Genomic DNA, 22,283 nt, shown 5'->3' on the forward strand with positions numbered 1-22,283 from the left:
TGTCCGTCACATTGCTCTCAGGAGGTGGGTTTATTTTCAAGTTTCTTCAAAGAAAATTCCATTATGCTAACAGATCACTGCGACCCTTACCCACAGCTCACTTAACAGGCCTTTCAGGTCCTTTATATCCACCAACACCATGCCAACGCAAAAGGGTATCACAGCAGAACCCACGCCTGAGACATTATAGGTAGCAAGTTACCTGCAGCACCAGCATTTGTAGATCCATATCCAGCCTCAGACTAGATAACTGTGAATCTGCAGTAAAACCTCACATATATTATTTAAGGATAGTTGCTCTGCAAACATCTTTAGGATAAAGATGTCAGGTTACCTCCGAATTAGAAGTACTGCCTTAGGTTTGGAAGAAAAACAGAGTAGGCAACAGTCTGTGCTAATTATTATGCAGCTGTCAGCCACCTAATTAGAGCATTTAGTCACCCCATTCTACAGGCAGTCATATAAAAAAAGTTCAAGATTATTTCATTAACTGAATAAATAAGCATGCCCCCCAAAAAAATCATCCTTCTTTTGCAGGGTGGCGTGGATTAAATTCTGCAAGCTGCTGAAGGTCATTCACATTCTCAAAAAATACTTAGGCAATCATAAACCTCAAAGGCCTTGGGAATTGTAGACCTTTAGCATTCCTTAAGAGCCCAAAGCACACACCAAAACTTATTAGGCTAGGTGCTGTGCAAACAGAGCAAAGGCTGCTTTTAGTATGAAGAATAACAAGAAAATGTATATGAGAATTACTAGGGGGAGGTACTAATGCTCAAATATTTTTAGAGACCTTTTAAGAAATTCTAACTTATGAATCATTTTATAATTTTTATCCTAATTACCAATTCAGCCTAAGTTAGGCCAAAAATAGATGTTAAGTGCCACCTCCCACCAGAACAGTCATACAGTCAAGATATAGTAATATTCAATGATCAAGTACTGCTTCTCTAGCACTAAACTCATATTCATGATAAAATTGCTATCTATTAGCACAACAGACCCTTTATTTTCCCCATAAATTGTGAGACTTAAAAATACCACACACATTGTGGGTTAACTAGCCCTGTGTAACCCCTAAAAAAATAAAACCACATTAATATCGGCATTTTCACTATTAAATATTGGCATCTTCCTGAAAGGAGCAAAGGTCAGCGCTTCCTCCAGACAGCCAGCTGGCCACCCGGCAGTCACTGGAGGAGCCCGCAGATGGAAGGTCTCCATAAACGAGCTTCTTGGGCCCAGACGAGAAAAACCAGAGTGCTGTCACAGGACGGAGTTTGAGAAGCAGGGCAGCAGGCAGCTTCAGCCTCTGCAGTACTAACCACCAGCTCGACCTTGCAGAGGGCCTCCTCACCGCACAGCACTCCGCGCTGCTCAGGCAAACCCAGGCCCCGCTCTACATCTCCAGGAGTTATTACGCTGCACCTGCTTTAACATAAAGCGAACCAAAAAAGACCCAAACACCACCCAAAGTTAAGCTCACGCTCCACAAGCATGCTTTTATTTCTGGGGTTTGACAGGGCTCGCTGATTTTAACTAAGAACCAGTCACATAAGAGGCGCGGGAGGGGGGGTTTCTCCTCCGACAGCCGCAGGCACCCCGAGCTCTCGGGCCGCCCTTCCCGACCTCCCCGCGGGCGCCTCGCAGCCCCTCAGGCCGCGGCCCGCCCTCACCCAGGCCTCCCGCCGCCCGCTCCCCGAGAGGCCAGGCCGCGGCAGGACTCGCACACCTCCCCAGCGGCCGGCCGCGGAGGCCCAGCCGCGCCCGCAGTGCTCGGGGGACGCCGGGCCGGACCGGGCGAACCGACCCGGGGAGAACCATCCCCGCCGTCCCTCGCTCACCTGCCAGCGGGCCCAACCGCCCCGCTCGAGCTCCGCGCCGCCCCGCCTTCTTCGCCCTACTGGCTGGCCGCGACCCCCGCGCCCGCTTCTATTGGGCGAGCCGGGGTCAGACACGCCTTCTCATTGGCCAGCCGCTCCGTCCGTCTGTCCGAGGGAACGGCGGGTGAAGGGGGAGAGGGCAGGGGTGGTAGAGCCTGCTCTGATTGGTCCGAGGGCCGTAGGGAGCGTTCGGCTGATTGGGCGGCGAGACAGCCGACGGCCATAGAGGGCGGGGTAAGCGCCGGGGAGCGCTTTTCCATTGGGGGAGCCGCCGCTGCGGCGAAATGAGCGGGAGCTCGAGCGGATTCAAAGAGGGGACCAGGTGGGCGGGGCGTTGCCATGGCGGCGGGGCCCGCCGCGCCCTGAGGGAGCCCTGAGGGAGCCCTGAGGGAGCCCAGGCCCCAGCGCCCCGCGGGCAGCGGCGGGGCTGAGGAGAAGCTGGCAGCATCGCCTCCCCCGGTCCCCCCGGCTGCCGGGGTTCCTGCCGGCCTCCCCTTGTGTCCCCTGGGGGCGGCCTCTCGGGGGCAGAGCCTGCGGCAGGGTGCCCTCACCCACCAGCTGCCTCCGAGGCGAACCCAGGCGCCGTCCCTTAGAGAGGTGAAGGTCTCGGCATACAGAAACAAATACACATGTATTGAACGATCAGTATCTGCGAAGGCGGGGAAGAAGGGCGGGCTGCGGGCTTTGGTCTGCAGGAGGAAGGCCTGCTGCTTTCCCTTGGCTTGCTTTTCGAGGCATCTGGCTGCTTTTGGTCGTCCAACCCTGCTTTCTGCAGTTAATTTCTTTGGTTTCTGCTTTTTTCCAGGTCGGCCAGCAAGTCCACAATCTCTGCAAAACACAAGGATGGCGTTAATCAAAACAGAATATTTGCTGTAGGATTTCTTTTTCCTTCCGATAAGAAGATAGCTTTTCCACACTGATAACAACCAGGACATGCAGTCCCTCTCTCCTCCCGCCAGCGCAACTGGGCAGCCGTTGGGGGACAGCCCCAAGCAGACACAGGTGAGTACAACCCAAAGACAAGCAGCCATGTATACAGAGAGATGCCTGGAAACGGCTGTGAGAAGACATCCTTCCAGCTCAGCACCACGCAGGCACGGCTGGGCGTTGGATTAGAGTAATAAAGACGTGCTGTATCCTCAGTGCAGCTTTGCACAACGTCTCTGGTGACTTTTTGGTGTTTTCACTTCAGCCGGGGTGAATCCCTGCAGCAGGGTCTGCTGGGGGAGCTGCTGTTGGGATGTGGAGGCACGGAGAGCGTGGCACACGGCAGGAGCTGGGTGGTTTCTTAAGCACAGTCTCCATTCCATGTATGGAAACCATCTCCATGAGATGGGGCGGCTGGGTTTGAAGGAAACTCTCTCCCCTTGGAGAGATGAACTGAGGGAAGGGTACAATCTCTGTGCTTTCAAGCACACCGGAAAAGTTCCTCTGTCTTTTCCTGCTGTTTCTGTTAAATCTTCCGATGGAGACCAATTATTTATCTGATCAGACCCAGACCAACTTCAAAGACGGTGAAATCTTCCCTGCCACGGAGCAATTCCCAAGATTGCAATCTATCGCATGAAGCCCAAGGCAGGAAATGTTGTGCACTGTGTCGTGGCTGCTCCTTCAGCTTACAAGATCTGCAGAACCTGAGTGGGGATTAACCCACACACCCCTGCTCCCAGTTCCGCACTTGTCTGAGAGAAAAAGTGTTCCCTCATGCGATGCCAAGTGAACAGCCTGGTGTTTATTATCAAGGCATGGATAAATGCTAACTGTACGAACCCTCACACTACAAGAGAGAGGACCAGTATTAGGGGACTTGTTAGCATAAGAAGGTAGGTCAAGGAGGGATCCCGAAACACAAAGCCAGACAAATTCACATCAAAAATAAGGGGCAAACTGACCCCTGAAGCAGCTGATCGAGGGATACAAAGGGCCTGTGGAACAGGGAACAGATGTCCAGGACACTTACCCTCGGCAGAAGGGCGTTGCGAAGGGTCAAAGGCCCGGCACTGGTCAATGATTCTCCGCAGGTCTTCGGGACAATCTTCCCCAACAGGTTCCCGGTAGTGGTCATTGCAGATTTTCTCCGTGATCTCCTGGGGAGTGCAGCCTAGACAACACGCGTGTAAACAGGAATGTCAGGACAGAGCTCTGCTGCCACAGGAGGGTGCTGGCGAGGAAACCCGATGCAAAGCTACGCCAAGAGCCTTCCTGCAGCCTATGGCATGGAGAAGCCAGCAGAGAAGCCACCCAAACTGTGTCTGCAGTGAAGCCCCCGCCCCATATTTGGCATGACACTCTTGGGCTCCAGTGGAGCAAGGAGAAGTGTTTATGCTTCAATGCACAGGAACATCAAATAGAGACAAAAACTACTTGCATGTTTGTGGTTTAAGCATGTCGCTGAAATGCTTTACTGCATTGGAGTCCCAGAAGACGCCATGAAGCTGTTGTGCAGAGCCAGGCACACCAGGCACTGCCACTGGGACATGCATGCCACGGGATGCTCCAGGAAGGAGCAGGGAGCATCCAACGCCAGCCAGCAGCCCCCCCGGGCCGTGTGTGGCTTTTACATAGGGGACCAGATACTTCTGTCTCACCTTCAAATGGGATTTTGGAGGTTGCAATCTCCCACAGCACGATCCCGAAGCTGGAAGGAGACAAGCAAGAGTCTCAGCATTGATCCTACCAGCTTCTACTCCTTCCTAACGGAGGGGACTGTCAGGCTATGCCAACAGCAAACAGCTGCTTATGCATCCGATTAAACCTGTCCTTCTTCCATAGCTCAACAGCTACCCTGCCAGACATCTGCCTGCTTACAGGCATCTGTCCTGGGAGGGACAGACACACCTGTATATTTCACAGGGCCTCTTGTAGGGGTAGTTGATGTCTTTCAGATTCTCAGGGGCGACATAAGCCAACATAGAGACTTGTTTCCAGTTCTTCTTGGCTTTCCTCTTAATGGATGACTCCGTTTCACACAGCTCAAATCCCGACAGCTGATTGAGAGAATGAGAGAAAGGGAGAAGTGGTTGAAATGCAGTCTGCAGAAACCTGTGGCACGACTGGGGACTGCCTCAAGCTAGAGAAAACGGAGCAAGGTGCCCTGGGCAGCAAAGGTTGGCGTGCAGCCACATGTGCTGCCTGGCACGTGGCTCTTTCTGCAAGTGAAACCATAGGTGGAGGCAGGTGAATTGCCCTAGCGTCAGCTCATCCCAGGGTGGATGGCTCAGAAACGCTCGCTTTGCTGATGATAAAACAGAGATAAGGAATTGAGATGTTAAGTGTCTAAGATGACAGGGGTGATGACTCTACCCCAGGTGTTATCCTGGACCATCATAATTGCCTTTGGTGTTGGTGGGGGAAGATATCCACAAAAACATGCAAATCTCCCAAAAGCTTCCCACAGTCCTTACCTTCACACAGTAATCCCCGGCTACCAGGAACTTGCTACTGCAGATGCAGCCATGGAGTCGGGACTTCTCCTCCGTCTGGTGCAACCTGCAGCCAGACAGAACCAAGGGCTGGTGAAGGACCCACCTTGAATCTCCCTCTCTCCATGTAGAGGATGGACCAACATGCACCTAGAGAAGCCAGCAGTTCTCTGCCTGTCTTGGTGGACCAATCCTGCCAAGTCAACCTTTCCAGCAGGTGCTGAAAGAGCTACTGTGGGCAAAATAACGAGCCTTGCGGATGAGCAGGACCCGTAAGGAGAACTGGCCGTGCTGTAGGGTGCTCCGGAAGCTGCCTTATGGGTGTGGGGAAGAGGTTTCTCCCTTCCAGGCCTTTGCAGGCTTGAAGCCAGATGTAGAGACCAGTGACCAGGGGACATGGGTGCTACTGCATCCAAACCCACCGCCTACCTCTTCACCAGCCTCCCATCCCAGTGTCCCAAGGTGGTGGAAACAGTGTCTAACAGGATACCACTGCTTACTGAGAGATACCAGGAAGCTAAGCATGGCCTGGGGGCCATCGAGTGGACTTAACACAGAATCACAGAATGAGAGGGGTTGTAATGGACCTCTGGAGATCATCTAGTCCAACCCCCACCAGAGCAGGTTCACCCAGAGCAGGTTGTACAGGAATGCATCCAGGTGAGTTTTGAGTATCTCCAGAGAAGGAGACGCCACAACCTTTCTGGGCAGCTTGTTCCAGTGCTCTGCCACCCTCAAAGTAAAGAAGTTCCTCCTCATGTTTAGATGGAACTTCTCACTGCTTTAGGCAGGAGCTCACCTGTAAAGGCCTCTGGTGGCTCCCAGGGCCATCCGAATGCGGACCTCCCAGGAGAGATGCTGTTGCTTGGTCAGCACATCTCGCAGCGTCCCATGCTTACAGTACTCCATGACGATGGAGAAGCAGGGGCTCCCATCTGCAAGGCAAAACCTTGAGCATCCTGCCTTGTGCCACCTCTTGGGAGGGGACCACGACAAACCGTCTACCAGCAGCTAGCGTTGGGGACAGATGGGGAGGGAAAGGGTGACATTAATGTGACACCCCCTACCTTTCTCCTCAATGCAGATCCCATACATGCGCAGGATGTTCGGAGACTCAAACTTCTTCAGGGTCTGAATCTCCTTCTCAAAGATGTCTCTCACCTTCCTGCAGAAAGGGACAGCACGGTGAGGTCCACAGAGCAAGGCATGACATGGCACCATATCCTCCTGGCTGCCCCATGTCGCTCCTGCCCAGGACAACTCACGCCGGGTCCGTGGTCAGCGGCCTCTTGAAGGTTTTGATGGCAACGGGGTACTTGAGGTACTCGCCCTCATAGAGGTCATAGCTCACGGTGCCCTGCAGGTGTCTGTAGAAAGTGAGCTGGTCCCGCTCAATCTCGGTGATGTCTTCTCTTTTACCAACATTGACCTTCTTCAAGCCTGCTCCCACCATGAGCCGGGAGGGAATGAGGGACACGTTAGGTAGGGCTCAAGGTGAAAGGACATGGTGCACAGGGTGCCTAGAGGTGCGATACCAACTTACGCTCCATCTCACGCACGATTTTGTTCAGCTCGCTTTGCATCCAGTCTACCTTGCTCTCCATACATTGTCTGTCGATGTAGATCTCCCTGGTCATGTCTTCAGGCTCCTCGGTACCTGGGGAGAGAAACGTGCAGAGGTGGGGATGCTGGATGAATGTGCAGGACTGATGCGGTTAGTTTTTCTTGTGGTTTAAATGTCCCTTTGGCTCTCCTTGGCCACGGCCATCAAGCCAAAGCTGGGCAGCAGCTGGGGAGAGGTGCCAACTGCAGTTCTCTGGGAAAGAGAGTTTGCTAAATGTACACTCACTTGCGATCACCTGGTCCAGGAAAGCCCTGTCATCCCTCAGATCCTCGGCATCCTGCCTGCGACAGGTCTTCGCCTGGAAAGTCTCCAGGAAAGCCTGCTTCTGCTCTGCCTGCAGCAGGAGTGAGAGCCCCTGGGCAATGTCCTCCAGGCTCTCATTCACCCAGACGAACTCCTCGCCGGCACTGTGGGCTCTCAGGAACTTCTGGATCCAGCTGGTCTGGCTGTATTTCATCACCAGTTTCTGGGCATCCCCCAGTGCCCGGAGCAGCTTCTTCAACAGTTCCTCTTCCTGGTGGGAGATGTGCTTCGGCGGCTGAGCCTTGAGGATCCTCACGGGCTCCAGCAGGATCTGGATGCGCTCCACGAGGCGCTGGCACTGGTGCTTACAGCACTTCACCTGCTCGAATTGGGCGTGGATGGCCTGGGCCACGGAGAAGATCCTCTCCACAATGTCCATGCTTGCAACAAAGGGCTTGACCGCTGGGGACACGGGCTGGCAGTGTCTGGTCAGGTGAGCTCTGGGCATCAATCAGAGATCAGACGGATGCAGCTCTTCCACTCCTTCCACCCTAAGGAACAGCCTTAACATGGCACGCCACCCTCCAGGTCTCCTATAGCCCCTTATATCTCCTCCAGCTGTTTCACCCAGCACCGCCGCCACTCGTGCAGACCAGAGCAGGCTTTCGCAAACAGACATCCGTAGCGGCGGTATTGGCACATCTCGCTCCGCATTAGCAAGAGATGTTTTGGCTTGATTTATGTAAATTAATTTAGTGTTAGCCATACCCAGAGAGCTTACACACAGATGAGCAGGGTCAGCGATGACCCCAGGAGCATCCCCCGGGCAGCGGTCCCCAGCACCAGCCCTGTGCCACCCTGGGGTCCTGCCCACAGAGACTACATTTTTGACCACAAAGATCCGTTTTCATTTCTGGCTGATATCTCTCTCTGTTATCACCCATCTAATAAAAGCTTTCATGCCTTCACAGCCCCGGCATCCCTGACTTCTCCATATTTTCTCCCTGTAGCCTTGTATTGCCCGCTTAAGATTTTAAATCAAACTCTTTCTATGTGCTCAGCATCCCCGCAGGGATGGTTCCTGCTCCCCAGCCTGCGTCCAGGCAGCAGGGACAGAAAACTGCCCTGGTTGCGGGGAAATTAGCAGCAGCCACCTGTGCCATTGACACAGCCAGCCCTGAGAGAGGTGTGCCAGGCTCTACCAGCTGGAAACGAGACAGAAACGCACCCAGAAACAAGCTGCAGCCACTCTCGCTTCCTCTTCAGGCTCCCTCCAGCACGGCCCCAAGGAAGAAGTTCGTCTGCTTGCTAAGAGAAATCAGCTGGGTTTACCTGGCCCCACTTCGCTCGCCTCCGCCTCGGCTGCTGCCTCTGCTGACTGGAGAGGCACGGCAGGATGAGCGCAAGTTTATAGGGTGCTTTCCCCAGCCGCTGCTTCCACAGGCACCGGAAGGGGCATTGTGCAACACGCCACGGCTTCCCACGCCACCCCAGCTCCCCATTCTCAGAAAGTTGCTCGGGGTGACGGAGAAAGGGGCCAGGTGGGTTGTATCCCCCCGCCCCGTGCTGCCTTTTGCTAACTGGAAGAAGGAATTGCCTGCAGGAATTGCATCAGGAAGAAGGCGATGGGGGAGGCTGTGCTCCCATATTGACACTTGCTGCTATTTTGAGCACCCCAACCCCTTCTGCTGTGCCGCCAGCTCCAGCAAGGCTTGCCCAGGGCACTGTAATACCCTCAGCATCAGCTCCGAGCCTTACTGAGCTTCCCGCACCGGGCAGCAGGACCCCCCAGGGTACACCTGTCCCTCCCCATCCCTGCAGCCCCAGGACCCCCCAGCACCAAAGGAAGTGCTGGAAATGGCGCTTGACCTCTGCCGGGAGCGCAATAAGCTTTACGGCTGGCGTCGTCAGAGGGCCAGGCTGATCTTGGGAAGCACAGGGCAGCACGTGATACTGTTGCCCAACTTCGGAGAAGTGAGCAGCGGCTCGGATCAGCTTCCGCTTACCGAGAGCCCTGGGGTCATGCGGGTTTGCCGCAGTTCCCCCCTGCAAAGAACATCTCCCTTGCCCTCATCGACGGCATGGCTTTCGTCAGCATGGGGAGCCGGGAAAGGTGACCGCAAGGTACCGCGGCACCAAGGGCCATTGGCGCCTGGGAAGGGATGCACCGAGGGTAGGAGAACGTGGGAGCAGGCCCGAGGGACACTTTTGCCAGACCCTTTTTAAAAGGCTTTATTTTTCAAAATATACAGTTTATTTACAATTGTAGTGTCTACAGTTTTACATATAACTTTATTCCAAACCTTTAAATATCCGCAGTAAACATTAGAAAAAAAAATAATCACAGGATCAGGAAAAAAAGGCATCTCGTAGCAATTCTGTTCATTGGAGTTTGAGTTTCAAGTAGCCGATGTCTACAAAACCCATGAACTTGATAAATCTGGCAGAGAGATACGGGTGCACTGGTTAGAAAAAGTCAAAATCCAGACCTGCGGGATCCCCACCCCAAGGGTTGCAGGCCAAGAAAAACCTGTGCTGGGATCGGGAGAAGGACCCGGGATACAAAAGCCCTTCAGCGCGAGTTAGGTGACAGGGTTAACTGCAGTGTGTTGGGCACCCCGAGGAAGGGGCACCCCAGGAAGGCCAGAGGCTTGGGGGGGCTCCGGCAAGGTGCCGGGGCGAAGGAGGGAAGGCGGCATTGGGCACTTCATCTCTCGGGCAGCAGACCTGCCCGTGCATCCGTGACCTGGAGCAGGAGGGCAGCAAGGAAGGGGCAGGAGCCCTGCAGGGAGCCCCGCAACCTCCTCCTTCCCTTTCCCCGCATCCTCGCCCCCCCGTCCCCCTTGGCAGTGCCCCAGCTGGACCACAGCACACCACAGGGATGCTCTGGTGTGGGGCCACCGCTGTGGCCACAGCCCCCCGTAAGGGAGCAGGGGGCAGCCGGCCTCATCGAGGGCTGGGGAGGGATGCCAGTCCCTGCCCAGGAGGGATGGAGCCAGCAGCCGGGCGCTGTGCCAGGGCCGTCAGTCCTCTTTCTCGAAGGTCTCCTCAGGGATGAGCGTCCGGAAGGGGTGATCCCAGAATCGGGTGCTGATTCCGAAGCCTGTGGGCAGGGGAGAGCGCGCTCAGCCCGTGGCACTGCCATCACCAGGATGGCGCTGGGGACAGGATGCAGCTCGCTCGATGTTAACCGAGCCAGTGCCACCATTGCCAAGACCAGCAGGGCTGGGAGCAGCGGGCACGTGGATGGGATGGGACGTCACCCAGCTGGGTGCAAAGGTGACGATGGCTGACAGCGATGCTGGGGCCAGGCAGTCGCTCCGGAGAGGCTGACGAGGGAGGAGTGCCCGTGTTTCGGGGGAGGGAGAAAGGCAAGGCGAGGAGGAAGAGCAGAGGGAGCTGGCTGGGCCATGCCACCAGCCCCACGGATGATAGCTTATCTGAATGGGGCATTTTCTCCTAGGAAACTGGGCAAAGGGCAGGTTGAGCAAGCGCCAGGCTGGGGAAGGTGTGAGGCGGACCCGGGGAAGCCCAAGGCCTCACCCTGCGCCCGCCAATGCCTGCCGGCAGGAGGAGATGCTGCCGCGGGCAGGGACGGGCACCCACATCCCGACGCCTCTGCCCCGGCATCCCCAGGCAGCATTGGTGCCCGCCGGCGAGACAGGCTGCTGCCTTCACCCCCATGCCGCACCGGCTCCCCATCCTCAACCTGGGGGCTGAGAAATGCGCCCCATGGGGCTGCAGCACCAAGTATGTTGCTTCCCCAGCGACACTGCTCTTGGGTTTCCCCACCCCAAATCCCGAACGCCAAATATTTCGGAGCATCAGCTGCACACACGCAGGCAGGCTGGGCTTCGACAGCCCTTGCCCCCACCGGCACGCACGGGAAGGGCGGCGCTACCTGATTTTTGGTGTTCAAAGTGGTGCTTGACGTGATAAGCCTTCAGCCCGTACAGGTAGGTGCCTTTCTTTGGCGAGCCGTAGTGGAGGTAATAGTGCATCATGTCGTAGATGACGTAGCCACAGAGCCCCCCGACGAACACCGAGAGCCCCAGCACCTCGGGCAGCAGCAGCCGCAGGATGCCGTAGAAGAAGCCGATCACCAGCGAGGCCGGCACGGGAGGGAAGACCAGGCGGGAGCTGTCAAAGGGAGACTGAAAGCAGAGAAGGACGGTGGGACAGGCAGCTCCTAGCTCACCCCACGTCCCCCAGCCCCCAGAATATCCCTGCCAAGCACTGGGGACGCCTATTTGGGAAAAGCCAACACCAAAATGGCCCCCAGAAACCCTCCCCAAAAGATGTACCCGGCGGCGAGAGCAGCCCCTCGCCCAGGCAGAGGTGGCCGGGCGGCTGGTGGCTTTGGCTGGCAGGTCCCCGAGCTCCACAGGGACGTTTCCTCCAGTGAAGCTAGAGGGAGCCCATGGCTTTTTTTGGTCTTCCCCCTCGCCCAACCGGAGATTGCAGGTTTAACTCCAGCTCCTCTGAGCCCGTCTTGCAGCCCTCGCCGGTATTAGGTAAGGGCCCCGCTTGGGGCGAAGATGCCACGAGTCACGTTGAACACGCACAAACAGGCTCCGCCTGAGCAAAGGCCACCGTTCCCACGGCCCGGCGGGCGCCGGCGGAGGCGTAAGCTGCAACTCACCTTGTGATGCTGCCCATGCAGCAAGAAATGCAGGGTGATGAGATAGTAGTTACTAGCGGGTGGCTTCATGTGGAAGACAAAGCGATGGATGAGGTACTCTAGCAGGGACCACAGGAACATTCCCAGGAGGAAGATGAAGGGGAAGTAGTATTTGTGGACAGGGATGGAGTACTCTACACAACGAGACGTGCAGCGGTCAGCAGGGCAGGCAACATGCGGGTGCTCTTATCCATCGTCATCCTCCCGTCGGCATCCGGGTGAAGCTCAGCTCTCCCTCCCTCTCACCTCTCGTCTGCCTCCTGCCCCGGGCTTCCCCAGGGAAGCTACCTTCCCAAGCACCGCTCCGAACCACGTTTTCCTTTCATTCCCTTTCATTAATTTACACTTTACAGAAATGGTTGGCTTCTCGCTGCCCCAAGGAGCCAGTGACAGGGGGTTCCCTGCATCCCAGATGCCGGTGGGGGCTTGGATGTGCACACCAGGGACAGCCCTGTCCTTACAAAGCTGCTTCGCCCACCAGAACAAGGAAGAAGGGACCTTATCTGTGCAGGCAGCACTCGTGAGGGTTAAACAGTGATGCTGGCATATTTTTTTTTTTTTATTTTTGGGGAAAAAGAATAGGTTTGTTGGGCACTTTCCCCCGCAGAGCATTTTTCAGCCACCTCCTCCTTTCAGGGCCAGCTGCCAGCCCTGCGTATTCTCTAGCAGAATTCGGATCCCCCCCCAAACCTGTTCATTTCTGGGGAAAAAAAAAAAACAAACCAAAACCAAACCCCTTGGCAGCAAGGTGCCGAATGCCGCAAGGAGCCGGGGGGGTGCCGGTGCAGCGGGCGCTCCACCCCGCAGCCGGGCACAGCTGGCACCGGGTGGCACCTTGCAAAAAAAATAGGGAGCCCAGCAAAGAAAAAAAAAAAAAGCACAACAAAGACAGCCTGCCCCGGCCACGCTTGTTATTCCCGGGGGAGCAGACAGTGGGAGATTCAAGGGCAGGCGCTTCGGGCAAACAAGCCCCGCACTGTGCGACGCCGGCGGCGCTGAGAGCCGGGTTTGTTCGCCCGCTGCGCCGGCATTCAGCCACGGCCCGGGGTGGGCGTCAGCGGGGGGTGGCATGCACCGCAGCGCCGGTGGGGTGGGTTTTGGGGATGGAGGGAAGGGAGGCAAGAGGGAGCGGGCTGCACCCTGGGCCAGCGGGCTCCGTGTCCCCATCAATCCCCGCCGGGGGACCGAATCGTGTGGGTGAGAGGAGGGGATGGAGGTGGGCGAGCTCAGGCTTTCCAGCAACGCAGGCGGCTTCGTGCAGGGACATGCCGGTGGCCGCGGGGAGAGGGGCTCACCCGCTGCTCTTCCACGCGGTTCATGGTGCGCATGCACGGAAGGAGGGATGGGGAAGGGGTGCAGAGGTCTCCCCCCGCCCACGGCTGTCCTGCCCCTGGATCCGAAGCGGGGGACAGCGAGCCGAGCCCAAAGGCTTTGCCGCTGCTGGTACCTGTGGTGAAGGAGGAGAAGAGCCTGGTGTTGCCCTGGGCGAGGGAGGTGTAGCTGACCCAGCTGAGATAGAGCACCACTGGAGCCCACACCATGAACACCACGTACCTACGGGGTAGAGGGAGATGTCAGAAGGAGCATCCCGTGGGGTGGTGAACCACCCCCCCTCCCCATGGAGGCACTGGCCGGGGCACGGCGCAGACCCCCGGGGGCTCACCACGCCGTCTTGGAGAGGGACTCAAGGAAATCCGAGTGGAAGAGGCGGATGGGCCGATCCACAGGCTGGTGCACCCACTCGTCGTACTTCTCCCCCAGGTAGCCCACCTGCCACAGCAAGGGCTTCTGCCAGTCCACCAGGTCCTGAGGGAGCAGACAGTGATTGTACCCCCATGGGACCCACACACCGCCCCGGTATCGGGCACGAAGCTGCACCGCAGCTGTGGCATTTCGGGCTGCAAACCCTTTCCCACGCCCCACAAGTGGCTGCGTCTTGTTCCAAGCAGCCCTGAGCTCCCTGCAAGCACCGGCGCGGCGCAGACAGGCAGAGCCAGACACACTTCAGCCCCATCTACCCACAAACGCGGGCTGAGCTCGACCCCGTGCCACCGGGTACCTGCCAGCGGGTCAAGGTGAAGGCGGCTGTACCCAGACCTAGCTCAGCATCAGGCCCTGATAACCAAGGCTCTTTCCCCTCCCCAGGAGCTGCCAAGATTAGATAGCAAGCAGCGATACTCCCCGCTCGCTAGCCATGCCAGCGAGCCGCTGGTAGGACACGGAGCACGTCCCCGTGGCACTGCCCCGGCCAAGGGCTTTTCTCCTTGCGGAGAGAACGCATGGAGCCGCCGCAGCCGTCCGAGCGCACCGGCAGCGAGGAGCGAAGCAGAAAGGGATGGGGAGCAGGGATACAGGATGGGAACACAAATGCCAGTCGCTGCTCCAGTGCATGGCTGCATTCAGATGGCTGCAAGAGGAAGAAGGGACCTGTGCAGGCGCGCATGTCTGCACAGGACGAAAATAGAGAGACCCAACCGGCAGCACCGCCTCTGCCGCCGCTCAGCATCCCCAGACGCGTCTTCTGCTGGCCTGGCCAGATAAGGTGGTTTCTCAGTCCCACCCCTGCTCCAGGACAGAAACCGCGCTCGCCCAGCCAAGCCCCGGGCCTGGCAGCTCTCCATCAGCCATCCTGCGCCACGCAGCACCGGCGCGGCAACCCAGCACCTGGGGCTGAGCCGGTGGTCATTTGGCAGTGGTGGCGACGGGGGACGGCTCAGCTTGGGGCATTTCAGGGCAAGGAGCCGAGGGTGGCCGTGGGCATTTTGGGGGCTCTGCTCCGGGCAGGGACGGACGCGATCACCCAGGAGGGGAAACAACCCCAGCCCGCAGCGGGTGCATGCGATGGGAATGGAGACACCCTCCATCGGGGAGGTAGGGGAAAAGTTAGAGCAAAAAGTTCACTTTGGGATGGCAGATTCGCTTTTAAAGGCCATCAGCAGCAAAATATTAAGATAGGGGGTGAAAGGTGTTCTCCTGCTCAAAAAAACCCAAAAAATCCCTTTGCAAGGTAAAAGCACGCTCACTGACGAGCCGAGGCTGTGCAAGGCACTGGGCCAGACGGTGCCGTGAATGGCAGGGACGTCCAAAGGCACCTTGGGGACGAACGCCTGCTCCTGTGGCATGCTCGGAGAGTAGCTGGCAGGGCAGGGAGCACCGTGCATGCACGGGAATTGCCCTGCCCGGGCCGGGGGATCCCGTAGTGCTCATTATGGGTGCTCAGTCAGGAGGAAAAAATGAAAAAAAAATAAATACAGCAAGAAAAAAAAAATAAAGCAAGCAAGCAAGGTGCGGCTTGGCAGCACGTCCCGCTCGAAGGGCACAGCTGCTGTCAGAGAAAGCCATCTCCACCCACACCGCCACGGCAGAGCCTCCCAGCGTGGCCACGCCTGGGCAATAAAGCGCGAGCGATGCCGTCTGCGCCGGGAGACAAGGCAGGAGCAGCTGGATCAGCTCATCTCCCTCCCAGCATCCCCCCCATCCCGGGGGTCAGCAGAAAGCCAGTGCTCCTGCAGGGAAAAGGAGACCTAGTCTCGGCCGGGAACCCTCCGGCAAACACTGTGCCGGAGAAACCCCCCCGGCTCTTACCTTCTCCACATCCACCGTTTTACAGCGGGGATCCATCCGCTTTGGGGTCTGGGCTGCAGCGTCCACTGCCTTCTCATCCACCGGCTCAGGGTGGCTCTGAGAAGAGAAGGAAAGCCCTGCGGTGAAACGCCGGCGGCAGATGCGGTTGGGGACGGCGGTGGCTGTGCCACCCAGGGGCACAGGCAGAGTGAGCTCGCACCTGCCTGCTAAATAAATAAGGGAAAAAATCTGATGAATTTAAGTCAGTCAGTTCCTGCAGAGCAGGTTCCCGTGGGATGCGGCTGCCGGTGAGCTCCGCTGCACTTTGAACCCGAGCATCGCATGCTCGGGTCTTTTTGGAAACCTCCCCCCAAGCCCGCTTTTCGGACCACCCCACCGCACGCCCAGGAGGGCACCGGGTGCCGGCGCTTCGGTGTTGCGAAGCGGAGTCTCCCGGGCCCTCGACCAGCGTTTCCCCTCGCAAGCGGGCAGTGCCGTAGCGCAGCTCACCTTCCCGCAGACCAGCCGCCCGGCGAGCACCAGCCTGAGCCAGCGCCGCTGCCAGCGGAGCGAGGGGCATCGCCGGGTTAGCGCTCCCAACGCCGGTGCCGGGCTGCCTCCTGCCCATCCCGCTGCTCTCCAGCAAATCCCAACGCGGCGTTTCGGTCCCAAGGAAGCTGGGCTGCCAGAGCTGGGGAGCGTGGCATGGCCGGTGCGGCCACCCTGGCTCCAGGCACGGGGGGAAAACGCAGCGGGAGGGAGCTTTCCTCGGGGGGAAAAAGGCAAAGTGCCCTTTGCTGGGGACCCTCACCACAGGCTATGCAAGATGGGGTGGGGGTTTGGTTTTGGCTAGAGAGGGCACGCCGAAGCCCAGGGGACGCGCTGGTGCGGCGGCGGCAGGATGAAGCCCAGGCTGCGGTCCCGCTGCCAGGGCTGGCTGAGAAACAGGAGAAACCTGCCTTGTCTGATGCTTGGAAGCAAACGCGCCGCCGGCTGCCAGCACCGGCCTCCTTCCCATGGCCCTGCCAGCTCCGACGCCGGCCCTGCCGCCGGCGGGGGGCTCGGTGAGGCCGCAGCGTGCCCGTGCAAGCCCCGAGCCGGCCGTGCCCCCCGGCAGCAGCACCGGCAGCCCAGCGGCTCCCCGGGCAGGACGTGCCAAGCATGCCTTTTCTCCCGCTTTGTCACCTTGAGTTACCCATTAACCTGGCAGCAAGGTACGGCGCCGCGCGGCAGCCCGGGCACAGCAATGCCTGCCGGCGTTTCCAGCTGCGCCGCTTGCAGCGAGGAAAGGTTTTCTCCCGGCAGATGGATGCTCTCCCCACTGCTCCCTTGCGGGAATCGCATCCCTGTTGGGAACAGCCCCCTCCCCAGCAGCCGCAGGAGGAGCTGGGATGCAGGAGGACCGGCGTCACCTCACCGCGGCGGACAGGACTTTACTCCGTGCTGCGTTGGCGACGCCGAGGCAGGGCCCGGGTGCTGTTTGCCAACAGCAGGCACTCCTTGCCGGCCGGGCTCCCACCCCCTTTCCCGGGCTAGCCGGGCTTCAAGCCTCATCCCGCTGGTACAGAGCTGTGCTACCCAGCCCCGAGGCAGCCCCTCGCCCGGGGGAGCGGGCAGGGCAGGGCTTATTTTCAACCAGGCTGGACTTGAGCAGGCATCAATTTTACTGCAGGCAGAGCGCCGGCGCGAGCTGGTGCCGTGGACCACCACACCTCCCTCCGCGAGGGTCCCCACCCCTATTTTGGGCTTTGCGCGCTCCGTCCTTCAGCCAGATGTCCCGAAACCCCAGGGGAGGTGGGATGCCTTGAAATCCAGCCGAGGACGGTGAAAGTTGGTTTCACCTCCTCCCCGTGGGTGCTTTGGAAGAAAATTTGGCTTTAAGAGAGAGAGACGGCTTCTCCATCCCCTGAGAAATGAGCCCGTGCTCTCCACCTCAACGCTTGCACCGCAGCCTCGCCGGCGGCAGGAAGGATGCTTAAGAAAGCCGGGCTGATGCAACACCCCGGCACCTCTCCTCCCCTTTCCGAATTGTCCACATGCGTCCTAGTTGCCTGTCCACAGATGCCCGAGCACTGCGGCGTGGCCGGAGGCTTCCTCGTCCTCCCAGGTCAGGAGGCGGACGGGGTGCTCAGACCCCACCTCGCCGGCAGCACCCAGGCTGGGGAGAACGGGTGCCACCAGTGAGATGCCATCGCCTTGCATGCTACGGCAGCTCCCTTCCAGTGCCCAGCCTCACCCGAGTCACCTCCTCCTCCTCCTCCTCCTCTTCCTCGGCCAGGCAGCAGGAGGAAGGCTCTCCTCTTGTTCACCCTGGGGCTGGCACCGAAAGGACAGGTAGCCATGGCGCAACCGGGGCGAGAGCCATGCCTGCGTGCCCCGGCTCGCTCCCCGGAGCGGCGGCATGCTCCTGCCTGCCCTGAGCGCACAGGGGTCCCGGGGGGACCGAGCCCGGCCAGCACCCCGACCAGCGCTGGGGCTTCTGCCCGTCTGCCTCCTCCCCAAAATAAAAGGTGGGTTCGAAGGAGGCTGAAGGGGTCTTTGCGAGCGCCGGGCTCTGCCTGTCACCCATGGGTGATGCTGATGCATCCGAGTCATCCCCAGGCAAACAGGTCCTGCCAGGAAAGATGCGCAAGAGGCCTGATGTAACGAAGGGAAAGTTAACGCCTACAAAGCGCCGCCTTCCCATGCTGCCGCCCCGGCAAGCGGCAGCACCGGCGAGGTGCCGGCTCTCCTGCTGGGAGGCAACAGGGCCAGACACCCAGGGCACGGCGTGATGCGGTGACCGGGTGACCCAGAATCCGCCTCCGAGCGCCCCGTTGCCCTGCGCGGGTCAGGCAGGGCCGTGGAGAGCTCAGTGCCAGTCCCGTGCCAGCTACGCCGCCCCGGCGCTGCCCCGCATCAGGGCTCGGGGTGCTAAAAGCAAAACAAAATCCAGCTGCCATAGGAGCAGGTACAGGCAGGAGGGACGGTCCAGCGCGGCGCCCGAGGTTCCCCGGGAGGCAGGCAGGAGGAAGAGCTGGGAACCTCCCCCCGGCCCAAGCGGGGCGATGCTCCCCGCAGACAGCCGCTCCGCCAGCGGCCCGCACCGTTTTCCCACCCGTGCCCATTTGCCCAGCGAGTCAAATCGGTAGGAGCCCTGCCGTGCTTCTGCATCGCCCCGGAGCCTCCAGCACCCTCACCGAGCTCCTGAACGGCTCCAATTGCTGATGTCCACACGGGACAAGCTGCACTGGCAACACAGGCTCAGGCACATAGCAGGAGGACACCCTGCGAGGCACAGGGAGCCCAAGCGAGGTCCCCACCCGTGGTGGCACGTTCCCATCCCACCAGCGTCGCGGTCCCCGGGCAGCGGCTGGCAGAGCCCCACGAGGCTGCGTCTCAGCCCATTAAACACGGGGTGCAGCAGGACTCTTAAAAGGAGGTTGAATTTAACTTGTTCTAATGATGATGATAATAAAAAAAGCCACTTCTTGTTACAACACCTCCGAATAATGCGCGAGCGCCTACGTCCAAGCGAGCTCGGGCTGGGACGGAGAGCCAGGGCAAGCCCGACACGCGGCGATGCAGGCGAGAGGAAGGGGAGGACACCAACCCCGAGAGGGATGGGGGTTTTACCGTGACTCAAGGCCACGTCACCCACCCGAAGAGGCTGTGATGAAAGTCTCTCATTGCTTAAATTGGAGGGGTAATTAGATGATCCAGTTTCCCTCTAGCAAGGCTGTTAAAATCCACTGTCTAGTTTGGGTAATTATCGCTTCTCGCTTTGATCTCCCCTATACCTTCTGTTTGCATAGATAAAAAGTTTGGGGGTTAATTTGTCTTTAGCCAAACGGGGCTGGGCGATGCAGAAGAGGGACCCGCGGCCGAAGGATGGAGCCGAGCTCCCCAGAGCTGCAGGAAAGGGTGCGGAGAGGCGTGCCGGCGGGATGAAGGCTGGGTCTCATCTTCCTCTTCGCCCCTCCTGCATTAATGTGTTTTTATCCCCTCTTCCAAAACCCTTGAAGTCCCTGGGCGTAAGCAGGGGGGATGCTGGATGCCTGCGGGACCACAGGCTCCCACGTCCCTCGGCACGGGGATGGCACAGCCCTGGGACCGCCGACGGGCACGGAGAGGCACCAGCAAAGCCATGGGGGCTCCAGAGCCGGACCGGGGCCACGCAACACCTCCTTCAAAGAGCTGCTTGGGGTACGCCTGTCCGAAAGCAGCCAAAGCAAGAACCCAAGTGCCACCGAGGGCGTCAACTCCCCCCATCTCCCTCCAAAGGGTGTTTTTGGGGGGGCAGCAAGTCCGGCAGAGCAGCTCACGCATCAGGTGCGTGCCGGACGCAGCACGGCCAGGCTCGCCGCGCAGCGGGCAGCAGTGTTTCCCTCCCCCCCCCCCACGTAACAATCCAGGACGGTTTATCTAGTGCCAGGTAGCGTCTGATCTCCCTGCGCCCCGGCGTTATCACGCCGTGTATTTGCATTGGGACGGTGGCAATTCCCCTCGGCGCAGGCTGCGGTGCGGGAACTCGTTTGTCCGGTACCTTCCCTCGCCCCAACCCGTCGGGCTCGTCACGCCTGCGAGGAGGCGGCGGCAACGAGTGTCCCAACAGAGGAGGTGCCATCGCCGGGATCCAGGGAAAGAACAGGCATCGCACCGAGACCGAACAAAGCCCCGTCTGTGGCGTTGCCACCGATCGGGGCCGAGGCTGCGCCGCGGGGAGGAGAACCAGAGAGCGCAAACAACCAGCTCGGAGGGACCGACCGGTCACCGACCCTGCCGGGATGGCCCGAAGGGAAAGCGGCCACTGGGCTGGCAAAGGGGGCTGGGCTGGGCCCACTGCTCCAGCATCCTGCGCCGGCGAGGGCCGGTCACCGGGGCGGCAGCGCCTGCCCGGTGCCACGCTGCCTCCTGGAAGTTCACCGGTGGTGGCGTTTCCCCGGGGCGTTTTCCCTTCCACCTGGGCAGCGGCTGAGCGCGGGGCTGGCGCGGCGGCGCTGAGTCACGGCCACCCTTGCCCTGCGCCCGGACAATTAGGGAGGTGGCTGGGCTCCTCTCCCCAGCAGCGGCTGCTCCTCGCCAGCAAGCCCCAGCACCCAGCGCCCCGGTCCCTGGCCAAGCGCTGGTGGTGACAGGAAGGGTGCCCTGCCCCATCGCCCACCCTGTGCCACATGGCCCTGCCGAAAGTGACACCAAGCCGCATGTCCCCGTCTCCCGCACCCCTCCAAAGACCCCGACACCTCCCCGCCGCGCTGGCACAGCGGGTCACCCATGAGCCCTGCCGCCCAGCATGGCCAGGGCAGGATGTGACCATGGGGTGGGACCCCATAGATACCAGGCTCTGTGCAGCTGGGACATGGTCCGTCTCAGGCCCTGGGGAGCCTGGACGCTATGCGTCTTGGGAACCCCCGCCCCATAGATGCTGGCAGCCCCACAGACTTCCCTGGAGCCAGCGTGCCCCACACACCCGGGACCTTTACACCTCAGGCACCATCCGTGCAGGACCCCAGGAGCTTCAAACACACCCTGCCCCGTACACCCCTCATGCCCCATACGCCCCAGACCCTCCACAGCCTGCACCCCAAGCGTCCTGTGCAGCTCAGACCCACACACACCACGTCCCACACACCTCAGACTTGGACCTGGGTGCCTTACACACTCCATATGCTACATGTGCCCCAAAGACTCCATGTCCTCTATGCTCCAGACCCTATACAGCCTCTGCATGCCCTGTATGGCTTGGGCCCTGAGAAGCCTGGCCCTAGGGTGCCCTACAGACCCCGTAGGGCTCAGACCCTGCACAGCCCAGAGCCAGGGTGCCCTATAGACCCTGTAGAGCTCAGACCGTGCGCAGCCCGGACCCGGGGTGCCCTACACACCCCGTAGGGCTCAGACCCTGCACAGCCCAGAGTCAGGGTGCCCTATAGACCTTGTACAGCCTGGACCCAGGGTGCCCTACAGACCCCATAGGGCTCAGACCCTGCTCAGTCTGGACCTGGGGTGCCCTATAGACCTTGTACAGCTTGGACCCAGGGTGCCCTATAGACCCATAGGGCCCAGACCCTGCTCAGTCCGACCTGGGGTGCCCTATAGACCTTGTACAGCTCGGACCCCGCTCAGTATGGACCCGGGGTGCCCTATAGACCTTGTACAGCCCAGACCCAGGGTGCCCTATAGACCCCGCGCAGCCCGGACCCGGGGTGCCCTACAGACCCCGTAGGGCTTAGACCCTGTGTGCCCGGACCCGGGGTGCCCTATAGACCTTATAGAGCCTGGACCCTGCTCAGCCTGGACCTGGGGTGCCCTATAGACCCTGCTCAGCCTGGACCTGGGGTGCCCTATAAACCTTATAGAGCCCAGACCCTGCTCAGCCTGGACCTGGGGTGCCCTATAGACCCTGCTCAGCCCGGACCCGGGGTGCCCTATGGACCTTATAGAGCCCGGACCCTGCTCAGCCTGGACACGGGGTGCCCTATAGACCTTATAGAGCCCGGACCCTGCTCAGCCCGGACCTGGGGTGCCCTATAGACCCTGCTCAGCCTGGACCCGGGGTGCCCTATAGACCTTATAGAGCCCGGACCCGGGGTGCCCTACAGACCTTATAGAGCCCGGACCCGGGGTGCCCTACAGACCCTGCTCAGCCCGGACCCGGGGTGCCCTATAGACCTTATAGAGCCCGGACCCGGGGTGCCCTACAGACCTTGTACAGCCCGGACCTGCGGTGCTCTGCGGCCCCCGCACGGCTCAGCCCCAGGGCAGCCCGCGCCTGGGGCACCCCTCGGCCCCCGCACCGCCCGTGCCGGTACCTGCTCCTCGCCGGGCTCCATCTCCCCCACGTAGTACTGCTCCAGCCAGCGGCGGGCGTTGGCCGAGTGCCGGTGGGG

The 22,283-nt window shown here is 59.7% G+C and overlaps 2 protein-coding genes across 2 annotated transcripts; both read right to left on the reverse strand.

Annotated features, from left to right (window-relative positions):
• Positions 1-2,658: 2,658 nt before the first annotated feature.
• On the reverse strand, positions 2,659-7,611 carry MLKL (mixed lineage kinase domain like pseudokinase). The gene is made up of 10 exons (XM_009821120.2): positions 7,155-7,611; positions 6,849-6,962; positions 6,571-6,745; positions 6,373-6,470; positions 6,105-6,240; positions 5,288-5,372; positions 4,722-4,870; positions 4,472-4,521; positions 3,844-3,984; positions 2,659-2,711 (listed from the first exon to the last, which is right to left on the reverse strand). The coding sequence occupies exons 1-10, from the start codon at positions 7,609-7,611 to the stop codon at positions 2,659-2,661; spliced, it is 1,458 nt and encodes a 485-aa protein (XP_009819422.2).
• A 2,584-nt stretch (positions 7,612-10,195) lies between these two features.
• Positions 10,196-22,280, reverse strand: FA2H (fatty acid 2-hydroxylase; the record flags this gene model as incomplete). Its single annotated transcript, XM_059825084.1, has 7 exons — positions 10,196-10,275; positions 11,074-11,326; positions 11,815-11,987; positions 13,301-13,407; positions 13,517-13,659; positions 15,439-15,534; positions 22,206-22,280. Coding segments are annotated over 7 exons (927 nt in total), but the record flags the coding sequence as incomplete, so codon positions are not given.
• Between the last annotated feature and the right edge of the window lie 3 nt (positions 22,281-22,283).

This window comes from Gavia stellata, chromosome 15 (genome assembly GCF_030936135.1).
Source record: "Gavia stellata isolate bGavSte3 chromosome 15, bGavSte3.hap2, whole genome shotgun sequence".
NCBI lineage: Eukaryota > Metazoa > Chordata > Aves > Gaviiformes > Gaviidae > Gavia > Gavia stellata.

Excerpts from the sequence above, each read along its gene's own strand:
- MLKL (XM_009821120.2), bottom strand. The coding sequence starts at position 7,611 with ATGGACATTGTGGAGAGGATCTTCTCCGTGGCCCAGGCCATCCACGCC. Across the intron at positions 4,871-5,287 it reads CCGGGGATTACTGTGTGAAG|CTGTCGGGATTTGAGCTGTG; the intron begins GTAAGGACTGTG and ends TCTCTCAATCAG. Across the intron at positions 4,522-4,721 it reads AGGCCCTGTGAAATATACAG|CTTCGGGATCGTGCTGTGGG; the intron begins GTGTGTCTGTCC and ends GTCTCCTTCCAG.